Here is a 25188-nt window from a genome sequence, read left to right on the forward strand (position 1 = left end):
CACACAGCGTTACGCAACCGATGAAAAGATATTGCCGCTCGACTGATTCGGAGTGAGACCTCTGCTGTTAAACTGGAGCCAGTCATAAGCACACTGCCCAGGTATGGGAAACTCTCCACCCTCTCCACAACTGCCCCATCACCGATTGGGAGTTGTGGGGGCGGAGTGTCCTATGGTACAAAATACCCAGGCAGGTGCTTAGTTTTGGTGGGGCTGATGGTAAGGCCCCACCTCTTAGTGGCACGCTCCAGTCTCAGCAGCAGCGTCTCCAACTCCTCCTCTGACTGAGCAGCTATTACCAAGTCATCAGCATACATAACGTGGTTGAGCAATAGGGAGCCATCCCTTGACCGCACCCGGGCATCGATTAGCCTCCCATTATATCTGTACCATATGGAGATTCCCCCGGTACAGCTATTGAAGGCTTCACGAACTACGTGGTCAAAATAGATGTTAAATAATGTGGGAGCCAGAGGACATCCCTGTCGAACCCCAAGGTGTACAGGGAATGGCTCTGACTCCCGGCCACGTAGTTTTACCCGGGCCCGCTCACCATCATGAAGGTCCTTAATAATCGTGAGCAGAGGGTCAGGTACTCCAAAAGCACGAAGAACGACCCAGAGCCCAGGCCTACTGATGGTATCATAGGCCTTGACCAGGTCAATAAAGCAGAGATGTAGGTCTTGTTGGAATTCCCTACACCTCTGCTGTAGCAGACGGACAGAAAATATGGCATCTGTGCAGGACCGCCCTTTCCTGAAACCGCATTGGGGCTCCGCAAGCCTCTCCTCAGCGTGCCTGGCACGGCGATGCTGAATAATCCTTGCCAGGACCTTTCCCGGCACACTGAGGAGTGAGATGCCCCTGTAGTTGTTACAGTCTGTGCGGTCCCCCTTAAAAAGGGGGACCACCAGGGCATCCTTCCAATCCTGCGGAACCCGTCCAGTGGTCCAGACTGTTGTTATGATGTCATATAGGGCAGTCTGTGCACAAACGCCACCCTCCCTCAGCATTTCGCTTGGGAGATCATCTCTGCCCGCTGCCTTTCCTGGTCTCAGACTCCGGATCGCCTTCAATACTTCCTCAGCAGATGGCACCTCAGCCAGCCACTCACAGGGGGTGACTTCATCCAATATTTGAGGCACCGCAGCCTCAGCAGGGTCATCCTCACTTTGTGCCACGATGTTTTCCTGGCTGAGGGATTTTCCCTCCCCCAGGACCTCACAGAAATGCTCAGCAAATCTGCGAACCTGTTCCTGGGGGTCGGAAATTGGATCACCGTTTTTTCTCCTAATGATGGTAATAGGTGTGGCGCTGCAGGTTACTTTTTTGATGGAGTTAAATAGAGATTTGTGATCACGGGCCACTGAGGCAGACTCCATCTCCTCAGCAACCCGCGACCACCACCCATCCTTGCAGCGCCTCACGGCTCTCCGAACCTCCGAGCGAAGGCTGCGGTAAGCCTCCTAATTCTCTGACGTGGGATTCTGTAGCCGATGACAGTGGGCCTGTCGCTTTTTCTCAACCATCCTGAACAACTCCTCTGTCATCCAGGGTGTCTGGGGAGGTCTGGACCGCGTACCCAAAGCAGCCATTGCAGCTGCATGAGTCACAGTCCTAAACCTCGCCCATTTACCCTCGACATCAGGAGGAGTCGGGGACGATGCCAATCCCAGCCGCAAGCGATGATGAAATTCTCGCTTGCAACCTTCATCAGATAACTGAGACCAGGCCACTTTAGGTTGGAATGGGGTCCTGGGTGTATCCCCACCACCGGAGTGGAAGAATGGCAGGCGCATCTTACTAGTCGATGGTCAGAGGGCAGATCAGCTCCACGGTAGGTCCTGGTGTCAAGGACATGGGCTCGCATTCGCTGGTCCGTCACTATGTAGTCCAGCAGATGTTCTTGCTTGGACCCGGCATGCATCCATGATGTTGTGTGGATGCGCCGATGCCGGAACAGCGTGTTGGTAATTACAAGCCCATGGGCTGCAAAAAAATCTAGCAGCCTCCTACCGTTGTTATTGAGCTGATCTGGCCCATGCCCTCCAATCACTCCAGACCAGGTGCCAGTATCATGACCAACTCGGGCATTGAAGTCACCCAACATGATGACTCTATCCCGAGGGGCCACTTTAGCCAGCACCTGTGACAGGAGGTCATAGAAGGCATCTGACTCATCGGCTTTGCCTGCATCCCTCCACGGATGTTCATCTTCGGTGGGGGCATAAGTAACCACGACCACCATTCCTCGCCTCCGGTTGATGGGAAGGCGAGCCCAAAGTAGCCTGGGGCTTACAGCTTCCCACACCTCACCGCCACGCTCCCACGCCCCCTTCATTCTTTTGTTCAAAAGAAGACCCACACCCTGTTGTTTGGCAGTCTGCTGCCCCGAGTAGAGGACTGTCCACCCCTCATGGTGGCAGGAGCCAGAGCCGGTCCACCGGACCTCCTGAATGCCGCATAGATCCAGGCGGTACCGGTCCAGCTCCCGACAGAGGAGTGGCAGCCTCTCCTCTGCAGTGAGCGTTCGAACATTCCACGTGGCCACCCGTAGTGGCTTTTCGTTGTTTCTGGAGTAGCCCCGAGGGTAGGTATTCAATCTCCTGGCTCCGCCAATTGGGGTTTGGCCAGGAGACGTCATAGACGCCTGGCCCCCCGGGGCCTCCGGCACAAGCTTAGTTGTTACATATTTCAGTTTAATTCGTGGTTTCGTGGTAATTAATTGAAGGTGGAGGGGTTACCAGCCCCTCGCACCCGTCCAGAGCCCCCGTTTAGCCCCTGTGGTGGACACATATGCCATGAGGGGAGGAGCCAATCAAAATTGGATCTCCCCCCACAGCGCTGTCCACGACAGAGTTGCCCGTCCGGCACCGCGAGGAGGTAGGGGGTTGTTTTGCCTCACACAGACAAATACACACTAGAGACAAATACACAGACACACACATAGACACAGACACACACACACAGACACACACAGACAAACACACACACTAGAGACAAACACACACACAGACACACACATAGACATAGACACAGACACACACAGACACACACACACAGACACACACAGATACACACACACAGACACACACAGACGTGATACCCACCTCTCGGTCCAGCCGGACAGTATTGGTGATGATGCCTGTGAATCTGTCGATGGTGAACACGCGGTGTGCAGTCATCATGGGAACCTGCAACACTATATGGTAGCGAATCGCTCCGTTGAGCGTCAAGGGGTCATCCATGTCACTCGCCACCACCCTCATCACGAAAGTGCCTGACACGGCCGGAGAGAGAGGGAGGGGAAGGAGTGAGTGTTTGTGAGTGTATCTGTGTGTATGTGTGTGTGTCTGTGTGTGTGTGTCTGTGTGTGTGTGTGAGTGTGTGAGTGAGTGAGTGTGTGAGTGTGTGTGTATGCGTGAGTGTGTGTATCTGTGTGTATGTGGGGAGCGGTAGTGCAGCGATTAGCGCGCTGCGCTAATCGCTACACTAGGTCGACTCAGCCTCAAATGAGTACCTGGTGCGGTGTGTAAACATCGTCACTAGGGAGACAAAGGCGGTCGGGCGTGGTGCTGGCCACCCACCCCCTCGTGTACCGTTCCAGCCTTCATAGGTGCTCGCTAACAGCACTTGTCCCTACAGTCTGTTACAGGCTATACGGGGGATCTTTGTGTGTATGTGTGAGTGTGTGTATCTGTGTGTATGTGTGAGTGTATGTGAGTGTGTGAGTGAGTGTGAGTGAGTGTGTAAGTGTGTATGTGTGAGTGTGTATGTGTGTGTGTGAGTGTTTGAGTGTGTATGTGTGAGTGTGTATGTGTGTGAGTGTGTGAGTGAGTGTGTGAGTGAGTGTGTGAGTGTGAGTGTATGTGTGTGTATGTGAGTGAGTGAGTGTGAGTGAGTGTGTAAGTGTGTATGTGTGTATGTGTGAGTGTATATGTGTGAGTGTTTGAGTGTGTATGTGTGAGTGAGTGTGTATGTGTGAATGAGTGTGTGAGTGTGTGAGTGTGTATGTGTGAGTGTGTATGTGTGTGTGTGTGAGTGTGTATGTGTGTGTGTGAGTGTGTATGTGTGTATGTGCCGGATGGGCAACTCTGTCGTGAACAGTGCTGTGGGGGGAGGTCCAATTTCGATTGGCTCCTCCCCTCATGGCGTCTGAGTCCACCACAGGGGCTAAACGTGGGCTCTGGACGGGTGCGAGGGGCTGGTAACCCCTCCACCTTCAATGAATTACCACTAAACTACGACTGAAATATATAACTAATAAGCTTGTGCCGGAGGCCCCGGGGGGCCAGGCGTCTATGACGTCTCCTGGCCAAACCCCAATTGGCAGAACCAGGAGATTGAATATCTACCCTCGGGGCTCCTCCAGAAACAACGAAAAACCACTACGGGTGGCCACGTGGAATGGTCGAACGCTCAATGCGGAGGAGAGGCTGCCACTCCTCTGTCGGGAGCTGGACCGGTACCGCCTGGATCTATGTGGCATTCAGGAGGTCCGGTGGACCGGTTCTGGCTCCTGCCACCATGAGGGTTGGACAGTCCTCTACTCGGGGCACCAGACTGCCAAACAACAGGGTGTGGCTATTCTTTTGAACAAAAGAATGAAGGGGGCGTGGGAGCGTGGCGGTGAGGTGTGGGAAGCTGTAAGCCCCAGGCTACTTTGGGCTCGCCTTCCCATCAACCGGAGGCTCGGAATGGTGGTCGTGGTTACTTATGCCCCCACCGAAGATGAACATCCGTGGAGGGATGCAGGCAAAGCCGATGAGTCAGATGCCTTCTATGACCTCCTGTCACAGGTGCTGGCTAAAGTGGCCCCTCGGGATAGAGTCATCATGTCTGGTGACTTCAATGCCCGAGTTGGTCATGATACTGGCACCTGGTCTGGAGTGATTGGAGGGCATGGGCCAGATCAGCTCAATAACAACGGTAGGAGGCTGCTAGATTTTTTTGCAGCCCATGGGCTTGTAATTACCAACACGCTGTTCCGGCATCGGCGCATCCACACAACATCATGGATGCATGCCGGGTCCAAGCAAGAACAGCTGCTGGACTACATAGTGACGGACGAGCGGATGCGAGCCCATGTCCTTGACACCAGGACCTACCGTGGAGCTGATCTGCCCTCTGACCATCGACTAGTCATCTGTAAGATGCGCCTGCCATTCTACCACTCCGGAGGTGGGTGTACACCCAGGACCCCATTCCGACCTAAAGTGGCCTGGTCTCAGTTATCTGATGAAAGTTGCAAGCGAGAATTTCATCATCGCTTGCGGCTGGGATTGGCATCGTTCCCGACTCCTCCTGATGTCGAGGGTAAATGGGCGAGGTTTAGGACTGTGACTCATGCAGCTGCAATGGCTGCTTTGGGTACGCGGTCCAGACCTCCCCAGACACCCTGGATGACAGAGGAGTTGTTCAGGATGGTTGAGAAAAAGCGACAGGCCCACTGTCATCGGCTACAGAATCCCACGTAAGAGAATGAGGCTTACCGCAGCCTTCGCTCGGAGGTTCGGAGAGCCGTGAGGCGCTGCAAGGATGGGTGGTGGTCGCGGGTTGCTGAGGAGATGGAGTCTGCCTCAGTGGCCCGTGATCACAAATCTCTATTTAACTCCATCAAAAAAGTAACCTGCAGCGCCACACCTATTACCATCATTAGGGGAAAAAACGGTGATCCAATCTCCGACCCCCAGGAACAGGTTTGCAGATTTGCTGAGCATTTCTGTGAGGTCCTGGGGGAGGGAAAATCCCTCAGCCAGGAAAACATCGTGGCACAAAGTGAGGATGACCCTGCTAAGGCTGCGGTGCCTCAAATATTGGAAGAAGTCACCCCCTGTGAGTGGCTGGCTGAGGTGCCATCTGTTGAGGAAGTACTGAGGGCGATCCGGAGTCTGAGACCAGTAAAGGCAGCAGGCAGAGATGATCTCCCAAGTGAAATGCTGAGGGAGGGTGGCGTTTGTGCACAGACTGCCCTATATGACATCATAACAACGGTCTGGACCACTGGACGGGTTCCGCAGGATTGGAAGGATGCCCTGGTGGTCCCCCTCTTTAAGAAGGGGGACCGCACAGACTGTAACAACTACAGGGGCATCTCACTCCTCAGTGTGCCGGGAAAGGTCCTGGCAAGGATTATTCAGCATCGCCTTGCCAGGCACGCTGAGGAGAGGCTTGCGGAGCCCCAATGCGGCTTCAGGAAAGGGCGGTCCTGCACAGATGCCATATTTTCTGTCCGTCTGCTACAGCAGAGGTGTAGGGAATTCCAACAAGACCTACATCTCTGCTTTATTGACCTGGTCAAGGCCTATGATACCATCAGTAGGCCTGGGCTCTGGGTCGTTCTTCGTGCTTTTGGAGTACCTGACCCTCTGCTCACGATCATTAAGGACCTTCATGATGGTGAGCGGGCCCGGGTAAACTACGTGGCCGGGAGTCAGAGCCATTCCCTGTACACCTTGGGGTGCGACAGGGATGTCCTCTGGCTCCCACATTATTTAACATCTATTTTGACCACGTAGTTCGTGAAGCCTTCAATAGCTGTACCGGGGGAATCTCCATATGGTACAGATATAATGGGAGGCTGATCGATGCCCGGGTGCGGTCAAGGGATGGCTCCCGAATGCTCAACCACGTTATGTATGCTGATGATTTGGTAATAGCTGCTCATTCAGAGGAGGAGTTGGAGACGCTGCTGCTGAGAATGGAGTGTGTCACTAAGAGGTGGGGCATTACCATCAGCCCCACCAAAACTAAGCACCTGCCTGGGTATTTTGTACCATCGGACACTCCACCCCCACAACTCCCAATCGGTGATGGGGCAGTTGTGGAGAGAGTGGAGAGTTTCCCATACCTGGGCAGTGTGCTTATGACTGGCTCCAGTTTAACCGCAGAGGTCTCACTCCGAATCAGTCGAGCGGCAATATCTTTTCATCGGTTGCGTAACGCTGTGTGGAAGCTACCTGGTCTGTCGCTCCGCACTAAGCTTCAGGTCTTCTAGGCCACGGTCATTCAATCACTTCTCGACGCTTGCGAAACGTGGACCCCCCTAATGGAACATCTTCGCCGGTTAGAAACATTTAGGCTGGCCTGCCTACGATCCATCCTGGGTTTAACCAGACTGGATTGTGTAAGGAGCTCACAAATCCTTGAAAGATCTGGGCAAGGTCTCATCGGTGAGCTCCTCCGGCGGGCAAGGCTGCGATGGCTGGGTCATGTAGCCCGCATGCCCAGCCACCGCATGCCGAAACAGCTTTTGTTCGGCCGGATTGAGGGGGCTAAGCGGGCGCGGCACGGGCTAGAAAAGAGATGGAGTGATGTGGTACAGGAGGACGTGGAGCTGAGTGGACTTGCCGATGACTGGTACCAGCGGTGTCAAGATCGGCCTCTGTGGAGGAGGCTCGGAGGGCGGAGGAGCGACACTCACAACAACGAGCAGAGCGCCGGGTGGCTAAAGCACAGCAGGTTGGCACAGTAGGGGGCACAGGTGGTGCATCAGCCAGTCATCTCAGTCAGTCGACCTGTGACATCTAGGTCTGCCCCGTGACCTCCTGCCAGCGGGCGTTGGACACTTCACATGGCCTTAAGGTGCATATGGCCTGGCACAAGCGTCGTGGTGACGTCACCGCCACTTAGTGGCGAATGGCGGTTGTTGTGTGAGTGAGTGTGTGTGTCTGTGTGTACCTGTGATTGTGTGTGAGTGAGTGTATGTATGAGTGAGTGTGTGTGAGTGTATGAGTGAGTGTGTGAGTGTATGAGTTAGTGAGTGTATGAGTGAGTGTATGAGTGAGTGTATGAGTTAGTGAGTGTATGAGTGAGTGTATGAGTGAATGAGTGTGTGAGTGAGTGCATGAGTGAGTGAGTGAGTGGTTGCCATGGTGACATCATCGTCATCATCCTCGCCATCGTCGTCGTCATCATCATCGTCATCATCATCGTCATCATCATCATCATCATCGTCGCCATCGTCATCATCGTCATCATCGTCATCATTATCATCGTCATCATCGTCATCGTCATCATCATCGTCATCATCATCATCGTCGCCATCGTCATCATCATCGTCATCATCATCGTCATCATCGTCATCATCATCATCACCATCATCGTCATCATCATCGTCATCATCATCATCATCACCATCATCGTCATCATCATCATCATCGTCATCATCACCATCATCACCATCATCATCATCGTCATCATCATCATCGTCATCATCGTCATCATCGTCAGCGCACCTTGCGGGGATCCTTCGACGACGCTGCCGTGAAAGACTTCCTTGTCGAACGTGGGACGGTTGTCGTTGACGTCAGTGACATCAACGACGAGGTCCACTGGCTTCTCCAGATGACGCCCACTCGTGTCCACAGCGTAGCACTTGAGCTGCAGTCACAACACTGTGGTGTAGTAGTGTATAGTGTAGTAGTGTATAGTGTAGTAGTGTATAGTGTAGTAGTGTATAGTGTAGTAGTGTATAGTGTAGTAGTGTATAGTGTAGTAGTGTGTAGTGTAGTGTAGTAGTGTATAGTGTAGTATAGTGTAGTGTAGTAGTGTATAGTATAGTAGTGTATAGTGTAGTAGTGTATAGTAGTGTAGTGTATAGTGTAGTGTATAGTGTAGTGTATATAGTGTAGTAGTGTATATAGTGTAGTAGTGTATAGTGTAGTAGTGTATAGTGTAGTAGTGTATAGTGTAGGTGTGTATAGTGTAGTAGTGTATAGTGTAGTAGTGTATAGTGTAGTAGTGTATAGTGTAGTAGTGTATAGTGTAGTAGTGTATAGTGTAGTGGTATATAGTGTAGTAGTGTATAGTGTAGTAGTGTATAGTGTAGTAGTGTATAGTGTAGTGTATAGTGTAGTGTATAGTGTAGTGTATAGTGTAGTAGTGTATAGTGTAGTAGTGTATAGTGTAGTAGTGTATAGTGTAGTAGTGTATAATGTAGTAGTGTATAGTGTAGTAGTGTATAGTGTAGTAGTGTATAGTGTAGTAGTGTATGGTGTAGTGTATAGTGTAGTGTATAGTGTAGTGTATAGTGTAGTGTATAATGTAGTGTATGGTGTAGTGTATAGTGTAGTGTATAGTGTAGTGAAGTAGTGTAGTGTAGTAGTGTAGTGTATGGTGTAGTGTAGTAGTGTAGTGTATAGTGTATGGTGTAGTAGTGTATAGTGTAGTGTAGCGTGAGTGGTCCGTACCCGATACTGAGCGATCACCTCCCGGTCCAGGCTCCTGGTGACTGAGACTCTCCCCGTCACGGTGTCCATGACGAACAACCCCACGGGATGCTGGTCGGCGCCGTCCCCCAGCAAGGCATAGCGGATGTCCACCCCGGTGGTGTTGGACTTCACCTGTTGGGATGCCGTGACGAACGTGGGGGCGGCGATGATGCTGTGACGGCCGCTCCTACGCTGGACTTCTTTCAGCACTCTCACGCTCACCTCACCCTCGACTCTCGACACTGCCCCACAGACCTCCCACGGCGGCGTGCGGATGTCTCGGCTGTCCGCGTCTCGTCGATTCGTTGACCTTTCCCTGGACTCTGCGCCACCGCCAGAAGCGTTTCTGTCACCCCCCACTGTGCCCCCTACTGAGCGTGGCAGAAAAAAGCTTCCCGGCTCTACGGATTCCTCCTCCTCCCCCTCCTCCTCCTCTACCTCCTCCTCCTCGTCTCTCTGGTCCAGCTCCACCACCTCCACCTTCTCCACGCGTCCTAACCCTAGGCTAGGGTTAGTTTAGGGCTAGTTAAGGGCTAGTTAAGGGTTAGTTTAGGGTTAGGTTACGGCAAGTTTAGAGTTAGTTCATGGTTAGGTTAGGGTTAGTTGAGGGTTAGTTTAGGGTTGGGTTAGGTTAGAGTTAGTTAATGGTCAGGTTAGGGTTAGTTTAGGGTTAGTTGATGGCTAGTTTAGAGTTAGTTAATGGTTAGGTTAGGGTTAGTTGAGGGTCATGTTAGGGTTAGTTTAGGGTTAGTTGAGGGCTAGTTTAGAGTTAGTTAATGGTTAGGTTAGGGCTAGTTGAGGGTTATGTTAGGGGTAGGTTAGGGCTAGGATGAGGTTATACGACAATAAGAATGAGAACGCGCCACGTCCGTCATGCAGCGCACCTGCACCAGCAGCTTGGGGAAGGGCCCGCGGTCATTCTCGGGCACGGACACCTTGGGGATGAGCCAGGTCCGTCTCCAGCGACGACGACTCGCACCTTGGCCTGGCTGCTGGAACCTCACCACCACCTCCTGCTCCTCCTCCTCCTCCTCCACCTCCTCCTCCTCTTCCTCCACCTCCTTCTCCACCTCCTTCTCCACCTCCTCCTCATCTCTCTCCTCCAGCTCCACCACCTCCACCTCCTTCTCCACCTCCTTCACCTCCTCCTCGTCTCTCTCCTCCTCCTCCTCCACCTCCTTCTCCACCTCCTCCTCGTCTCTCTCCTCCTCCGCCTCCTCTACCTCGTCCTCCACCTCCTTCTCAACCTCCTCCTCCATCTCCTCCACCTCCTTCTCCACCTCCTCCTCGTCTCTCTCCTCCAGCTGCACCACCTCCACCACCTCCACCACCTCCACGCGTCTCTCCCCGCGCTCTCCCTGTGAGGGGTGCGGTGAAGACGACACCAAACGTCATCGTGAGCGAGGCCACTTCATTCCTTTTGTCGGCTGGTGGAGGGATTCTTAACGACACGGAATTTGGCCAGATAGTGACGCGTGTGTACGTGTGTGTGTATGTGTGTAAGTGTGTGTGTACGTGTGTGTGTGTCTCTGTGTGTACGTGTGTGTGTATGTGTGTAAGTGTGTGTGTACGTGTGTGCCGGACGGGCAACGCTGTCGTGGGCAGTGCCGTGGGGGGAGGGCGAATTCCGATTGGCTTTTTGTCCCATGTAACCACCACAGCAGCTAATTGGGGGCTCTGGATGGGTGCGAGGGGCTGGTAACCCCTCCACCTTCAATTAATTACCACTAAACCACGTTTAAAATATCTAATTAATAAGCTTGTACAGGAGGCCTCGGGGGGATAAGCATCTATGACGTCTCCTGGCGAAAACTCCATTTGGCAGAGCCAGGAGACTGAATCCTTACCCTCGGGGCTCCTCAAGAAACAACAAAAAACCACTGTGTGGCCACGTGGAATGTTCGAACGCTCACTGCGGAGGAGAGGCTGCCACTCCTCTGTCGGGAGCTGGACCGGTACCGCCTGGATCTCTGTGGTATTCAGGAGGTCCGATGGACCGGCTCTGGCTCCTGCCACCATGAGAGGTGGACAGTCCTCTCCTCGGGGCAGCAGACTGCCAAACAACAGGGTGTGGCTCTTCTTCTGAATAAAAGAATGAATGAGGCGTGGGAGCGTGGCGGTGAGGTGTGGGAAGCTGTAAGCCCCAGGCTACTCTGGGCTCGCCTTCCCATCGACCAGAGGCGAAGAATGGTGGTAGTGGTTACTTATGCCCCCACTGAAAACGAACATCCATGGAGGGATGCAGGCAAGGCCGATGAGTCAGCTGCCTTCTATGACCTCCTGTCACAGGCGGTAGCTAAAGTGACCCCTCGGGATAGTCATTTTGGTCATGATGCGGGCACCTGGTCTGGAGTAATTGGAAGGCATGGACCAGATCAGCTCAATAACAACGGCAGGAGGCTGCTAGATTTTTGTGTAGCCCATGGGCTTGTAATTACCAAATGTGTTTCCATCATCGGCGCATCCACACTACATCATGGATGCATGCCAGGTCTAAGTGTAGTGTTGTAAGGACGAGCAGACTTCTTATGGAGGCACACTCTGTTTATTGTATTATTTCCTTATACAACGCTTAACACACACAGAGGGATATTCGGTCCCCTCACCCGATACCCTAGGGAGGTACAGCCTCCGGACCTGGCGGGACTCACACGTCTACCGCTAACCTCCTTGATACCTAAGGAGGTACAACCTCCGGACTTGGCGGGACTCACACGTCTACCGCTATCCTAGTCCTCCGGCTAGGACCTAGGGGAGGCTATCTGACCCACCGCTGGCCCGGTGGGTCCTGACCACTGGGTATGCCGAGCCTTAGCCCTTAGAAGGGCTGAAAGGCTGGTCCAGGGTCCTAGCTAGGCTTCAGCCCAGTCTTCTGTCTTCGTGCAGGGAGAGAACTCCTCGAGGTCCGTTGGGTCACCCGTCTTATACCCCTTCGTGGCCAGGTAGAACCAATCATACATTCCCACGTGGAACCGTCTTATTGGTTCGCACCAAACCCTGGCCACGATCCGTTTCACCTCGACTGACCCCAACCGTTGTACCCAGGGGTAATGCTGCACCGCCCTGGTGGCAACGCGGGATACGCAACAGCGCGTAGTTAACACCTCTACATCATCCCCTCCTTCGGAAGCTCCAGCCGTCCCGGCTGCAACAATGGGAAACTCCGAAATTACCAACGGTAGAAGAATTGTGAGTGTGCCTCACGAACAACAAGAACAATTAAACCCCTATAAATATCCCCCCTTAACAACATAACGTATGTACAAGGCACAAGACATGCCAAAAAAAACATTATAACCGGCGAGATTTCGCGCGCGTGCGTTTCGCGGGGCCATCGTAGGGGATGGCAGGCTTTGTTGGCGGCACAAGGGAAGGAGGAGGATGAGCCAGAGCATCCGGTGGGCCTTTAGGCATCTCCACGGGGACACCTGCTGCTCCACAGTCCATTGAGGCCGAACGTGGCCTGCATGGAGCCGTCACTCCCACGTCATCTGCAGGAGGAATGACACGCCTGCGCTGTGGGTTAGGCACCAACGGGGCAACATCCGGCTCGTCGGACGCGTCGCACACTCGGCCCCCATGTCGTGTGTGTTGTGGAGGGACGCGTGGCGTGACGAAGGGTTTTAACCGAGAAGGGTGAACGCACCAGCGACGCCGTCCCCAGCTAATTTTAACACATTGGGGACGCAGGACTTCCACTACCTCAACCGGGCCTCGCCATGGTCTGAGGAGTTTGGCCGACGTGGACACCGGCACCTGGGGGCAGTGGAGCCATGCCCTGTCTCCCGGTGCCCACTGATGCGTGTACGACCGAGGGTCCCGCAGTCGCAAATTCGCCCGTTGGCGGGAAGCCGAATTTTCAATGGCGGCCTCCCGTGCCTCGGCCAACTTACGGAGGTTGAATCGCAAGTGGTCAACGAGCTTTGACTTTTGCGGTGGCTGTTCGATTTCCAGCCGAACGTCGGCGGGAGGAAAGGCATCCCTGCCGTACATTAGAAAGAACGGGGAAAATCCCGTCGCCGCGTGAGGTGCCATACGGTATGCGGCGAGGACCCCCGGAACCTGCAAGTCCCAATCGAGGTGGGATTCATCGACCTGATGGCATAACATAGCGGTGAGAGTTCTATGAAGGCGCTCCACCATGCCGTCGGTCTGGGGATGGTAGGGCGAAGTGCGCACTTTCTTAGTGCCCAACAGGCGGCACACATCAGTCAGCAAGGCTCCTGAAAAATTTCTTCCCTGATCGGTCAGCAACCGTTCTGGTGCGCCCTTGTCCAGGACGTAGCCTTGGACAAAGGCGTCCACAACGGCCGCCGCCGACTGGTTGGGGAGGGCCCAGGCCATAGGCCACCGTGTAAAATACTCTACCCCAACCAGAAGGTACTTATTACCCCGTGGCGTAGTAGGAAAAGGGCCCAAAATATCGAGAGCCACCAACTCATTTGTACGAGAGACCGAAATGGGTTGCAGGGGTGGGCATGCCGGTTTAGCCGGCGGTTTACGTTGCGCACAAAGGGTGCATCCCAGCAAAATGTCAGTGACGTCGCGCAGCATGCCCGGCCAGAAAAATTGCAACCGCAACAACCCAATGGTCTTATGAACACCCAGGTGCAATAAACGCTCATGCGTCGCCCATACGGCCTTGCATCGCAAGGCGGATGGCACGACGATTTTATGTTGACACGAGTCAGCATCCCAATGCATCAACAAGCCGCGCTTCATGACAAATGAATTAAATTTGCCCTGTATTGGAACCGCATTATTCGCGTGGCGACGCAACCTCAATAACGACATGTCCTCGCCCTGGTGCCGACCCCATTCGGCCAAAGTTAGCCCCAGCAAATCGTCACTAGCCATTGGATCTGCATGATCCAACATCGGCGCTGAGGCGGCGGGAAGTGCGGCTGACACCGTTGTGAGAGGCGCGACCTGCGCAGGCAGTGGCGGCTTACAACGGCTCGAGCCCAAAAAACACACACATTTTTGAGCCGGCGGAAGGCGAGACAACGCATCGGCATTCGTGTGTTGTGCACCCCTACGGTAAGTGACATTGAAATCGTAGTCCTGAAGGACTTCGAGCCACCGAGAAAGCTGCCCGGACGGTTGGTCAACCCGCAGAGCGTACTGTAAAGCCGAATGATCAGATCGCACGGTAAAATGCTGACCATACAGGTACGGCCTGTATTGCTGAATAAAAAAAAACAATGGCCAGCAGCTCACGTCTGGTCACACAGTATCTTTGTTCAGCAAGAGACAAGACTCTGCTACCATAGGCAACAACCCTTTCAATGCCATCAACTTTTTGGGACAGAACACCCCCAATCCCCGTATTGCTAGCGTCGGTGTCCAACACGAATGGCACGGAAAAATCGGGGTACGCAAGGGACGGTGCCGTCACCAGCACGTTCCGTAAGGAGTCGAACGCAGCCTGTTCTGCGTCCCCCCAATGAAACGCCACCCCTTTTGACGTAAGGGCGTGGAGCGGCTTGGCAATCGTCGCGAAGCCAGCAACAAACCGGCGGTAGTATGACGCAAAACCAATAAAACTACGAACATCGCCCGCAGATGTAGGGGTTGGCCAATGTTGAACACATTTGGTTTTTTCAGGGTCGGTAGAAATGCCCGAGCGGTTAACTATGTGGCCCAGATAGCGCACAGACTCACGCAGAAGGTGACACTTCTGCGGCTTGAATTTCAAGTTAGCGGCCCGCATTTTCAAGAAGACAGCGCGCAACCGTTCGATGTGTTCGCCGAACGTGTGGCTAAAGACGATGACGTCGTCAAGATAAATGAGACATGAGTCCCACTGGAGCCCAGCGAGGACCAGCTCCATGAGCCTCTGGAACGCCGCTGGGGCCGAGTGGAGACCCATGGGCAATCTATTAAACTCGAAAAGGCCCTGTGGTGTCCGAAAAGCAGTCTTAGGTTTTGACGATTCGTCGAGGGGGAGTTGCCAAAACCCCGACAGAAGGTCCAAGGTGGAGAAATAGTGCGCCCCTGCCAGGGCATCCAATGACTCGTCCATACGAGGGAGAGGGTAGGCGTCCGCTACCGAGATTTTATTTAGGCGCCGAAAATCAACACAAAAACGGAGACTGCCATCGTGCTTTTTGACCAGCACTATTGGAGCACCCCAGGGACTAGTGGAGGGAGAAATTATATCGGCCTTCAGCATGTCATCCACAGCCGATTTAACATGCTGTTTCTCCGCCGGGCTAAGCCGAAACGGGTTTTGTCGAATCGGGGCAGCGTCACCAGTATCAATGTGGTGACGCAGCAGCTTGGTGCAGCCAATATCAAATTTAGATTTACTAAAGACATCGGAAAATTCTCGCAGAAGAGCGCGCAATTTAATTCGTTGCGAATGAGACAGATCACCCGTGTCTGTGCAGAGCGCGTCCAACCATCTCTCATCCGATTTGGAAGGAGGTGGGACCTGCGGCGTGTCACGCACGTGTCCCGCGACTCCGGTCCCCAAAGGCACCGGGGTCGCGTGAGCGAGCACAGTTCCTTGCGGAATGACGGTTGTGGACAATCCGACATTCAAAACCTGCAAGAACGGCTCCCTGTCGGCTGCTACGAGGGTCTGTGCAGCCACCAAATCTAACCCCTTAGCAGCTGCGTTTGAAGGCCCCAGCAAAATGCCATGTGCCGAGGCCTCCGGGGCTAGCGGTTTTTTAAGTTGCAAGGGCACGAGCATTTGTGTCCCTGGTGGAATGCGGACTGTGCTCACAACAAACGCCTGCACCGAGGCACTAGCCATGCGCGGATGTGAGGGTGTGGGCAAGAACGCCATCCGTCGACCCGACGGGAGTTCGATGCAGCCTTGATCTACAAGGATCTTAATAGGCATTTTCGCGAGAAAATCAGTGCCTAACAAACACGGCACGGCAAGGGAAGAAGAGACCAAAATAGGCCCTGCCAATTTAATGTCTCCAATCGAAATTTGCGCCCGAATTTGCCCAATAATGCCAAGTGAACTGCCATTAGCGGCGAAACACGGGATAGAAACCCGTTCCAAGGGGCGGCATCGTACGGGCAGTATATTGTAAATCAGATCCGAAATGATCGTAGCCGACGCACCAGTATCGACCAACACGCGAAATTCCACACCCTCGATTGATCCGACAACCACGGACGAACCTGCCGTCGCCGCGACTACCCTATGGGCCAACTCAGACCACTGCCCAGGTCCGAGTGGCCGCGAACAAACGCCAGAATACCCCCCATCACACGCCGAATCGCGAGCCCTTCTTATGGTGCGCTGCAGTGTGTATGGTGTGAATGAGGGCCGAGCGTGAGAGGCGTCGCGACTTGCCTGGTTTTGCCGCGATGCCGTGGACGTCCTGTAGTCCAGGCCCCGGGATGCGGAGGGGCGTCGTCGAGGCGCACGGCAGTCAGAGGAGATGTGGCCTCGTCGGCCACAGTTGAAGCACGTCACGTCGCCGCGTGGAGCAGGCCGTCCCCGCTGCTGGTCGTTGCGGCGACCAGCGTGGTCGGACGATCGCCGGCCCGTTGACCTGGTCGCCATGAAGGCCCGGTCGGGGGAGAACTCGGCATCCCTGCTGGCAGGCTCCGACGTCGAAGCCGAGGCGGCGATGGTCAATTCCGTGTGGAGCAGCAGATGTGCGTGGATGCACCGAGCGGCTCGTAGCGAGCACATACTGTCGTCGTCCACCGCTTGGATGACGATGCGCAGCTCGCGCGCCAGCTCCAGCATCTTCTGGAGAACGATGGCATCGATGGCCTCGTCGTCCATGCGAGGGTAACCCGTTCTTGCCATCGCCAGTAGAGCGGTCCGGAATGCCAACGGAGACTCTTTAGGGCGGCGTCGCCTGTCGTAAAATCGGCTGCGGACGTCAGATGGAGGCCCGTACACGTCGGACATCCGTCGAAGGGCCGATTGAAGAGTCGCCCTTTGTTGCCTGGGGATGGTGAGGAGCGAGGCGAGAGCGTCGTCATCCAAAGTGGCCGGTAGTGCTCGGAGCGCCTGTGCGTCCGACCAGCCCACCATCTCTTGGTGGCTCAGGAAGCGACGCTGGAACGCCGCCCAGTCGCCCCCTTCAGATGTGAATTCTCGGAAGATGGGCAGGCGTTGTTGGAGGGCGGACGTCGTCTCCCCCTCAGCTTGTACCGTCTCGAGCCGGAGATCGGCGATTTCCCGGCCGATAGAGTCTACTGTACCGTGTCGGTACAGTGATGACGCGGCGTCCGCTGAGAAACTGGAATTCGCAGCGTCGCGTGCTGATGACGTTGCGGGTTGTGATGGGCCCCCCGCGTTCCCAGGATGCCCCTGGCTTCCGCTTCCGGCGGAATCACGTGGTTCCCCGGCGGGAAAATCAAAATGTCTGCCCTGGCCGATGGCGGGAACGTCTGCCGGCGGTTGACTCGGCCTGCCCGCAACCTCCAAGTTGATCTCTTCGAGAATGGAGGCTGCGGCGTGTAGGAGTTGAGCGAGACGGCCGTGTGCTGCCCTGAGTCCGTCCCCCATGGCAGGGGGAGCAACCGGCTGCTCAACCGGTGGCTGGGCGGCCGTCAACGAGGCAGCGTTTTCAGCGGAGCTGGCGGTGCATGCAGGTGAGACAGCGTTATCTTCGTTCTGGCTCCGCGCGTGGGCTGAACTTCTGGTTTCCATTTCCAACCACTTCTGACTCCAGTTGTAGTGTTGTAAGGACGAGCAGACTTCTTATGGAGGCACACTCTGTTTATTGTATTATTTCCTTATACAACGCTTAACACACACAGAGGGATATTCGGTCCCCTCACCCGATACCCTAGGGAGGTACAGCCTCCGGACCTGGCGGGACTCACACGTCTACCGCTAACCTCCTTGATACCTAAGGAGGTACAACCTCCGGACTTGGCGGGAATCACACGTCTACCGCTATCCTAGTCCTCCGGCTAGGACCTAGGGGAGGCTATCTGACCCACCGCTGGCCCGGTGGGTCCTGACCACTGGGTATGCCGAGCCTTAGCCCTTAGAAGGGCTGAAAGGCTGGTCCAGGGTCCTAGCTAGGCTTCAGCCCAGTCTTCTGTCTTCGTGCAGGGAGAGAACTCCTCGAGGTCCGTTGGGTCACCCGTCTTATACCCCTTCGTGGCCAGGTAGAACCAATCATACATTCCCACGTGGAACCGTCTGATTGGTTCGCACCAAACCCTGGCCACGATCCGTTTCACCTCGACTGACCCCAACCGTTGTACCCAGGGGTAATGCTGCACCGCCCTGGTGGCAACGCGGGATACGCAACAGCGCGTAGTTAACACCTCTACATAAGCAAGAACATCTGCTGGACTACAGTGACGGAACAGCGGATGCGGGCCCATGTCCTTGACACCAGGACCTACCATGGAGCTGATCTGCCCACTGACCATCGACTTGTCATCTGTAAGATGCACCTGCCATTCTTCCACTCCAGTGGTGGGTGTACACCCAGGAACCCATTCAAACCCACAGTGGCCTGGTCTCAGCTAGCTGATGAAAGTTGCAAGCGAGAATTTCATCATCGCTTGCGGCTGGGGTTGGCATCGTCCCTGACTCCTCCTGATGTCGAGGGGAAATGGACGAGGTTTAGGACTGTGGCTCATGCAGCTGCAATGGCTGCTTTGGGTACACAGTCCAGACCTCCCCAGAGACCCTGGCTGACAGAAGAGGTGTTCAAGCTGGCTGAGAAAAAGCGACAGGCCCCCTCTCATCGGCTACAGCATCCCATGTCGGATAATGAGGAGGCTTACCGCAGCCTTCGCTCGGAGGTTCGGAGAGCCGTGAGGCGCTGCAAGGATAGGGGGGGTGGTCGCGGATTGCTGAGGAGATGGAGTCTGCCTCAGCGGCCCGCGATCACAAATCGCTCTTTAATTACATCAGAAAAGTAACCTGCAGCCCCACACCTATTAGCATTTTAGGGGAAAGAACGATGATCCAATCTCCGACCCCCAGCAACAGGTTTTCAGATTTGTTGAGCATTTCTGTGAGGTCCTGGGGGAGGGGAAATCCTTCACCCAGGAAAACAACATGGGACAAAGTGGTGATGACCCTACCGAGGCTGCGTTGCCTCAAATATTGGAGGAAGTCACCCCCTGTGAGTGACTGGCTGAGGTGCCATCTGTTGAGGAAGTACTGAAGGCGATCCAGAGTCTGAGACCAGGAAAGGCACCGGGCAGAGATGATCTCCAAAGCGAAATGCTGAGGGAGGGTGGCGTTTGTGCACAGACTGCCCTATATACATCATAACAACAGTCTGGACCACTGGACGGGTTCCGCAGGATTGGAAGGTTGCCCTGGTGGCCCCCCTCTTTAAGAAGGGAGACCGCACAGACTGTAACAACTACAGGGGCATCTCACTCCTCAGTGTGCCGGGAAAGGTCCTGGCAAGGATTATTCAGCATCGCCTTGCCAGGCACGCTGAGGAGAGGCTTGCGGAGCCCCAACGCGGTTTCAGGAAAGGGCGGTCCTGCACAGATGCCATATTTTCTGTCCGTCTGCTACAGCAGAGATGTAGGGAATTCCAACAAGACCTACATTTCTGCTTTATTGACCTGGTCAAGACCTATGATACCATCAGTAGGCCTGGGCTCTGGGTTGTTCTTCGTACTTTTGGAGTCCCTGACCCTCTGCTCACGATCATTAAGGACCTTCATGATGGTGAGCGGGCCCGGGTAAAACTACGTGGCCGGGAGTCAGAGCCATTCCCTGTACACCTTGGGGTGCGACAGGGGCAAGTGCTGTTAAGTGCTGTTAGCGAGTAGCAGCACCTATGAAGGCTACCGGCACTGTGGCACACGAGGGGGCGGGTGGCCAGCACCAGGCCCGGCCGCCTTTGTCTCCCCCAGTGCTAGCGATGTTCACCGCTCTACTACACCGCTACACCGGCTACTTATTTGCGGCTGAGTCGAACTGGGGGAGGCCCAGGACCGGTTCAGATAACGGCCGTCACTGGGTGTGGGTTGAGTCGCGAGCGGGAGACAAACTCCCCAAACACCACCACCACCGAGAGAGAGGGGGGCACAGGGGGGTGAATGAGAGGGGGGCCCCAGGGGGTGAATGAGAGGGGGAACCCAGGGGGTGAATGAGAGGGGACCCCAGGGGGGTGAATGAGAGGGGACCCCAGGGGGTGAATGAAAGGGGGTGGGGACCCCAGGGGGGTGAATGAGAGGGGACCCCAGGGGGTGAATGAGAGGGAACCCCAGGGGCGTCAATGAGAGGGGACCCCAGAGGGGTGAATGAGAGGGACCCCAGGGGGTGAATGAGAGGGGGACCCCAGGGGGGTGAATGAGAGGGGACCCCAGAGGGGTGAATGAGAGGGGGTGGGGACCCCAGGGGGGTGAATGAGAGGGGGACCCCAGGGGGGTGAATGAGAGGGACCCCAGGGGGTGAATGAGAGGGGACCCAGGGGGGTGAATGATAGGGGACCCCAGGGGGGTGAATGAGAGGGGACCCTGGGGGGTGAATGAGAGGGGATGCCAGGGGGTGAATGAGACGGGACCCCAGGGGGGTGAATGAGAGGGGCCCCAGAGGGGTGAATGAGAGGGGGGGGGACTCCCGTTACCTGAGACTGTTGCTCTGTGATCAGCGCCACCGCCGCCACCGCCAGCAGCAGCAGCATCATCACGCGGCGCTCCATCAGCCTCACCCACGGGGTTCTCTCTTCAGTGCCACACTCACTGATGCTGCTGCTCATGGCGACATTAAGCAGGAAGTGACATCATCAGGTGACATTAAGAAGGAAGTGACATCGTCAGGCGACATTAAGAGTAAAGTGACATCAACACACGACATTAAAAGGGAAGTGACATCATCAGGCGACATTAAGAGGGAAGTGACATCATCAGGCGACATTAAGAGGGAACTGACATCATCAGGTGACATTAAGAGGGAAGTGACATCATCAGGCGACATTAAGAGGGAAGTGACATCATCAGGCGATATTAACATGTAAGTGACTACGAGATTACGAGTTAAATGTTCTTGCTGTGGTTTTCACACCTGACGGTGATTGCTTGTGTTGCGGTCGAAACGTCTTAAGAATTTTATTGTTTTATATTTTTTATTATTTGATTGTTTCTCTTCTACGTGGTGACTTTACCGAAAGAACAAATAATATGAATCGCCGCAGTCACGAAATATTTAAATAATTAAATAGAATCACAAGAGATTGTGTTGCGTGCAAAAGAGAGTCGCGTAAACGATCCCTCAGGAGTGGGACCTGCGCCTTTAGTGGCACCCCGACGTGAAACGAGCACACGGCACCAACTGTCCCCACTTCCTGAAACGGAACGGGGTTTTACAATCGATGCACGTGCAACTAGTCTCAATGATTGTTGCGCACAGGAGTGCTTCAGGAGAGCATAAGCGAGGTTTTACTGTTCCTCCTCCACTGGAGGGGCGCAGGCTACAGCACAGCGGTTTACCACCAGGCACTCCGTAGTTTGGGTTGTGTGGACACAACATCGCAGGGCTGTGAGACTTCTTGAAGGAGGAGATGTGGCACATCAGCCTGTTGATGTTTTGATTTAAAGCTTTCGTTACTGCAGTAATTAATATTCTTAGCTCTTTCGGTAAAGTCACGTTGAAGGGAAACAATAAAATAACAAAATATATTGTGTTTTATATATATTTAATTGTTTTATTGTTTCCCTTCAACGTGACTTTACCGAAAGAGCTAAGAATATGAATTACTGCAGTCACGAAAGCTTTAAATCAAGAGTCCATCTATGTTCTGAAAAGAGGAGGGGGGAGACGAAAAATTAATTTATGCTGTCTGAAAGCCACCGTAAGCGTGAACAATCAATTAAGACCTGAAATGGTTTATCAAATCCTTCCAATGATTGCTAAGCCAGAGTCCATTTTCTCGGTTGAAATTGTCTCTGTGTTTGTATATGTGGATAGCCTCATGAACAAATCTCTCATGGTAGCCAGATGGATTGCAAAGAACCTCTGTCTTGGAGAAGTCAATGTCATGTGAGCCTACTGAATTATAACAGTGATCTGCCATGGCCGAGGTGTTGGTCCTACCGTGTTTAAGGTCTGCTTTGTGTTCACGAATGCGGTCCGAGACATGGCATTTGGTTTCTCCAATGTAACTACTACCACAGAGGCAACTTAGTTTGTAGACACCAGGGTACTGTATGTCGTGATAGCGAACTAATGCGTATAATGCTCCCACATTTATAATGAACTTAGGTGGGTGACCACTATTGATTCCCATGTCACAGGGCTATACCTAATACATGAAAACTTGAAATGAAACTTGAAATAACAGACTGTTGAGGCAATTGCTGTTGGCGAGTAACAGCGTCTATGAAGGCTGGCACAGCACACGAGCAGTGGGTGGCCAACAGCAGGCCCGGCCACCAGAGACCCACAGAGACCCACAGGGACACATAGAGACTGACAGAGACACACAGAGTCCCACAGAGACTCAGAGAGACCGACAGAGACACACAGAGACCCAGAGACACCCACAGAGACACACTGAGATACACAGAGACCAACAGACACAGAGACTCATAGAGACCCACAGGGACACACAGAGACCCGTACAGACCCATAGAGACTCATAGAGACCCATATAGACCCAGAGTGACTGAGACTCGTAGACATCCATAGAGGCTCAGGGACTCACAGAGACCCATAGAGACACCATCACCACCACCATCACAACCATGATCATCACCACCATCACAACCACCACCACGATCATACTGCACCAGGTACTCATTTAAAGCCATGCCGACCCATGGAAAGCGGTTTAAATATTCGGCACCATTATTGGTCGTGAGTGGGGAGGAATTGAACTCTGTTCACTGGGTTCGCATCACAGCGTTGCAAGCCACCACACTGCCGCTCCCCATTAGGACGACGCACACGGCATTGACAACCTTGATGCTTCCGGTTGCTTGCGATGAAGTGACCGGTTGGCTCAGCCTGTCAAGAGCACCGAGCTGTACCGCTGAGACCATGGGTTTGATATTCAGGCAACTTGCTTGTGATTTTAAACCATGTTTCTCAAGCGTATTGCATTTGGCTAAATTCCAGCTGAGAATGAAAATATCAGTTTCACTCTCGTACGTGAAACATTTTTCTCGGTGACAGGGCGTGTGGGGAGGTGCTGCTCATGACTGTTTGGGGGGGGGGGTGGTGGTGACACGTGACCCCCCAATGATCCGATCAAAATCCCTCATTTCGATCGGATCATTGGGGTTTACAGTCAGGGAAAAAAGTATTTGATCCCCTGCTGATTTTGTACGTTTGCCCACTGACAAAGAAATATAATTTTAACAAATATAATTTTAATGGTAGGTTTATTTGAACAGTGAGAGATAGAATAACAACAACAAAATCCAGAAAAATGCATGTCAAAAATGCTATAAATTGATTTGCATTTTAATGAGGGAAATAAGTATTTGACCCCCTCTCAATCAGAAAGATTTCTGGCTCCCAGGTGTCTTTTATACAGGTAACGAGCTGAGATTAGGAGCACACTCTTAAAGGGAGTGCTCCTAATCTCAGCTCGTTACCTGTATAAAAGACACCTGTCCACAGAAGCAATCAATCAATCAATCAGATCCCAAACTCTCCACCAGTCAACGCCCTACCTGGTTGATTGACGTTGAGAGACCACGCCCACACACGTGATCGTCTGACGTGGTCGATTCCCACGTCTACACAGTAGGGAACGATTAATGAAGGTTCATTTTAGACCACTGTTGATTCCCATGTTATCCCAATGCAAATCGATTTTATTAGCCTAAACCACAAATAAATCGGTTCCCATGTTATCCCAATTGAAATCGACTCATACATCCGTAACTCTATTATAATCGATTCCTAATGTTATCCCATTAGGAATCGGCGCGAGTATAGGTAATCGAAATTTAAATCGATTTTCTCTGCAGGTGACTTGGCGCAGCAGCCACGGTGAGCCGAGCCGATCGATACATCATCGGGTGCCAGGTTGTGGTGGACGTGGGGAGCGGTGGTGCAGTGGTTAGCGCACTGTGTGTGTGTGGGGAGCGGTGGTGCAGTGGTTAGCGCACTGTGTGTGTGTGGGGAGCGGTGGTGCAGTGGTTAGCGCACTGTGTGTGTGTGGGGAGCGGTGGTGCAGTGGTTAGCACACTGTGTGTGTGTTGAGTTTGTGTGCGTTGGGGTGGTAGCTGTGGACACAGTGGGTACTGTGTGGTTAGTAGTGACAAGTACATTATTATACAGCAGTGCCTTAAACTTGTTATTAGATTCAAGTATAACGTTGCAATGACTATTGTTTGCTAAACATAACTTAACATTTCTAATGACTGAGTTGAGTTTATGTGTGCGTTGGGGTGGTAGCTGTGAACGCAGTGGGGACTGTCTGTGTACTCAGTAGTGAGTAGTACATTATTATACAGCAGTGCATCTCATACACACACACACATCTCATACACACACACATGCATCTCATACACACACATCTCATACACACACATCTCATACACACACACACATCTCATACACACACGCATCTCATACACACACATCTCATACACACACACGCATCTCATATACACACACACTCGCATGCATCTCATACACACACACAAAGACAAAGACCCCCGTATAGCCTTAACATACTCGGGGCAATGGCTGGGAGCCAACACCTATGAAGGCCGGCCCAGCACACGATGGGGTGGGTGGCCAAACACCACGACCGGCCGCATTTGTCTCCCAAGTGGCGATGTTCACACCCTGCACCAAATACTCATTTAAGGCTGAGTTGACTTCAAAGACGGAAACAGGAATACTTCTTCACAATTATGGCAATTCGCCTAATGAAGCTGGTTGTAATAATCAGTGAAACGTCATACTCTAATGGTAAATGTTCTGGGTTTACTATCCAATACACCAGTGTGCTGAAGCAGTAACTTATTGGCACGTTTTGTTTACGTGAAATATGCTCTGACTTTAACATAGCTATTTCTGTGACCAGTTACAAGCTAATCACTC

The 25188-nt window shown here is 53.3% G+C and overlaps 1 protein-coding gene across 1 annotated transcript in view; it reads right to left on the reverse strand.

Moving 5' to 3' along the window:
- The window catches only part of LOC142921842 (cadherin-2-like), a 44649-nt gene extending 23762 nt beyond the window's left edge, over positions 1-20887 (reverse strand). The window contains exons 1-5 of the mRNA XM_076063177.1: positions 20756-20887; positions 10097-10294; positions 9192-9344; positions 8238-8382; positions 3111-3280 (exon numbers count right to left, since the gene is read on the reverse strand). Of these exons, the coding sequence (XP_075919292.1) occupies positions 3111-3280; positions 8238-8382; positions 9192-9344; positions 10097-10294; positions 20756-20887 (798 nt within the window). The remainder of the gene's footprint in view (positions 1-3110; positions 3281-8237; positions 8383-9191; positions 9345-10096; positions 10295-20755) is intronic.
- Positions 20888-25188: the final 4301 nt, after the last annotated feature.

The sequence above is a fragment of the Petromyzon marinus genome, unplaced genomic scaffold (genome assembly GCF_048934315.1).
Source record: "Petromyzon marinus isolate PM22_M1 ecotype Great Lakes invasive population unplaced genomic scaffold, UKy_Petmar_22M1.pri1.0 PM_G_Scaffold_9, whole genome shotgun sequence".
In the NCBI taxonomy this organism is placed as follows: domain Eukaryota; kingdom Metazoa; phylum Chordata; class Hyperoartia; order Petromyzontiformes; family Petromyzontidae; genus Petromyzon; species Petromyzon marinus.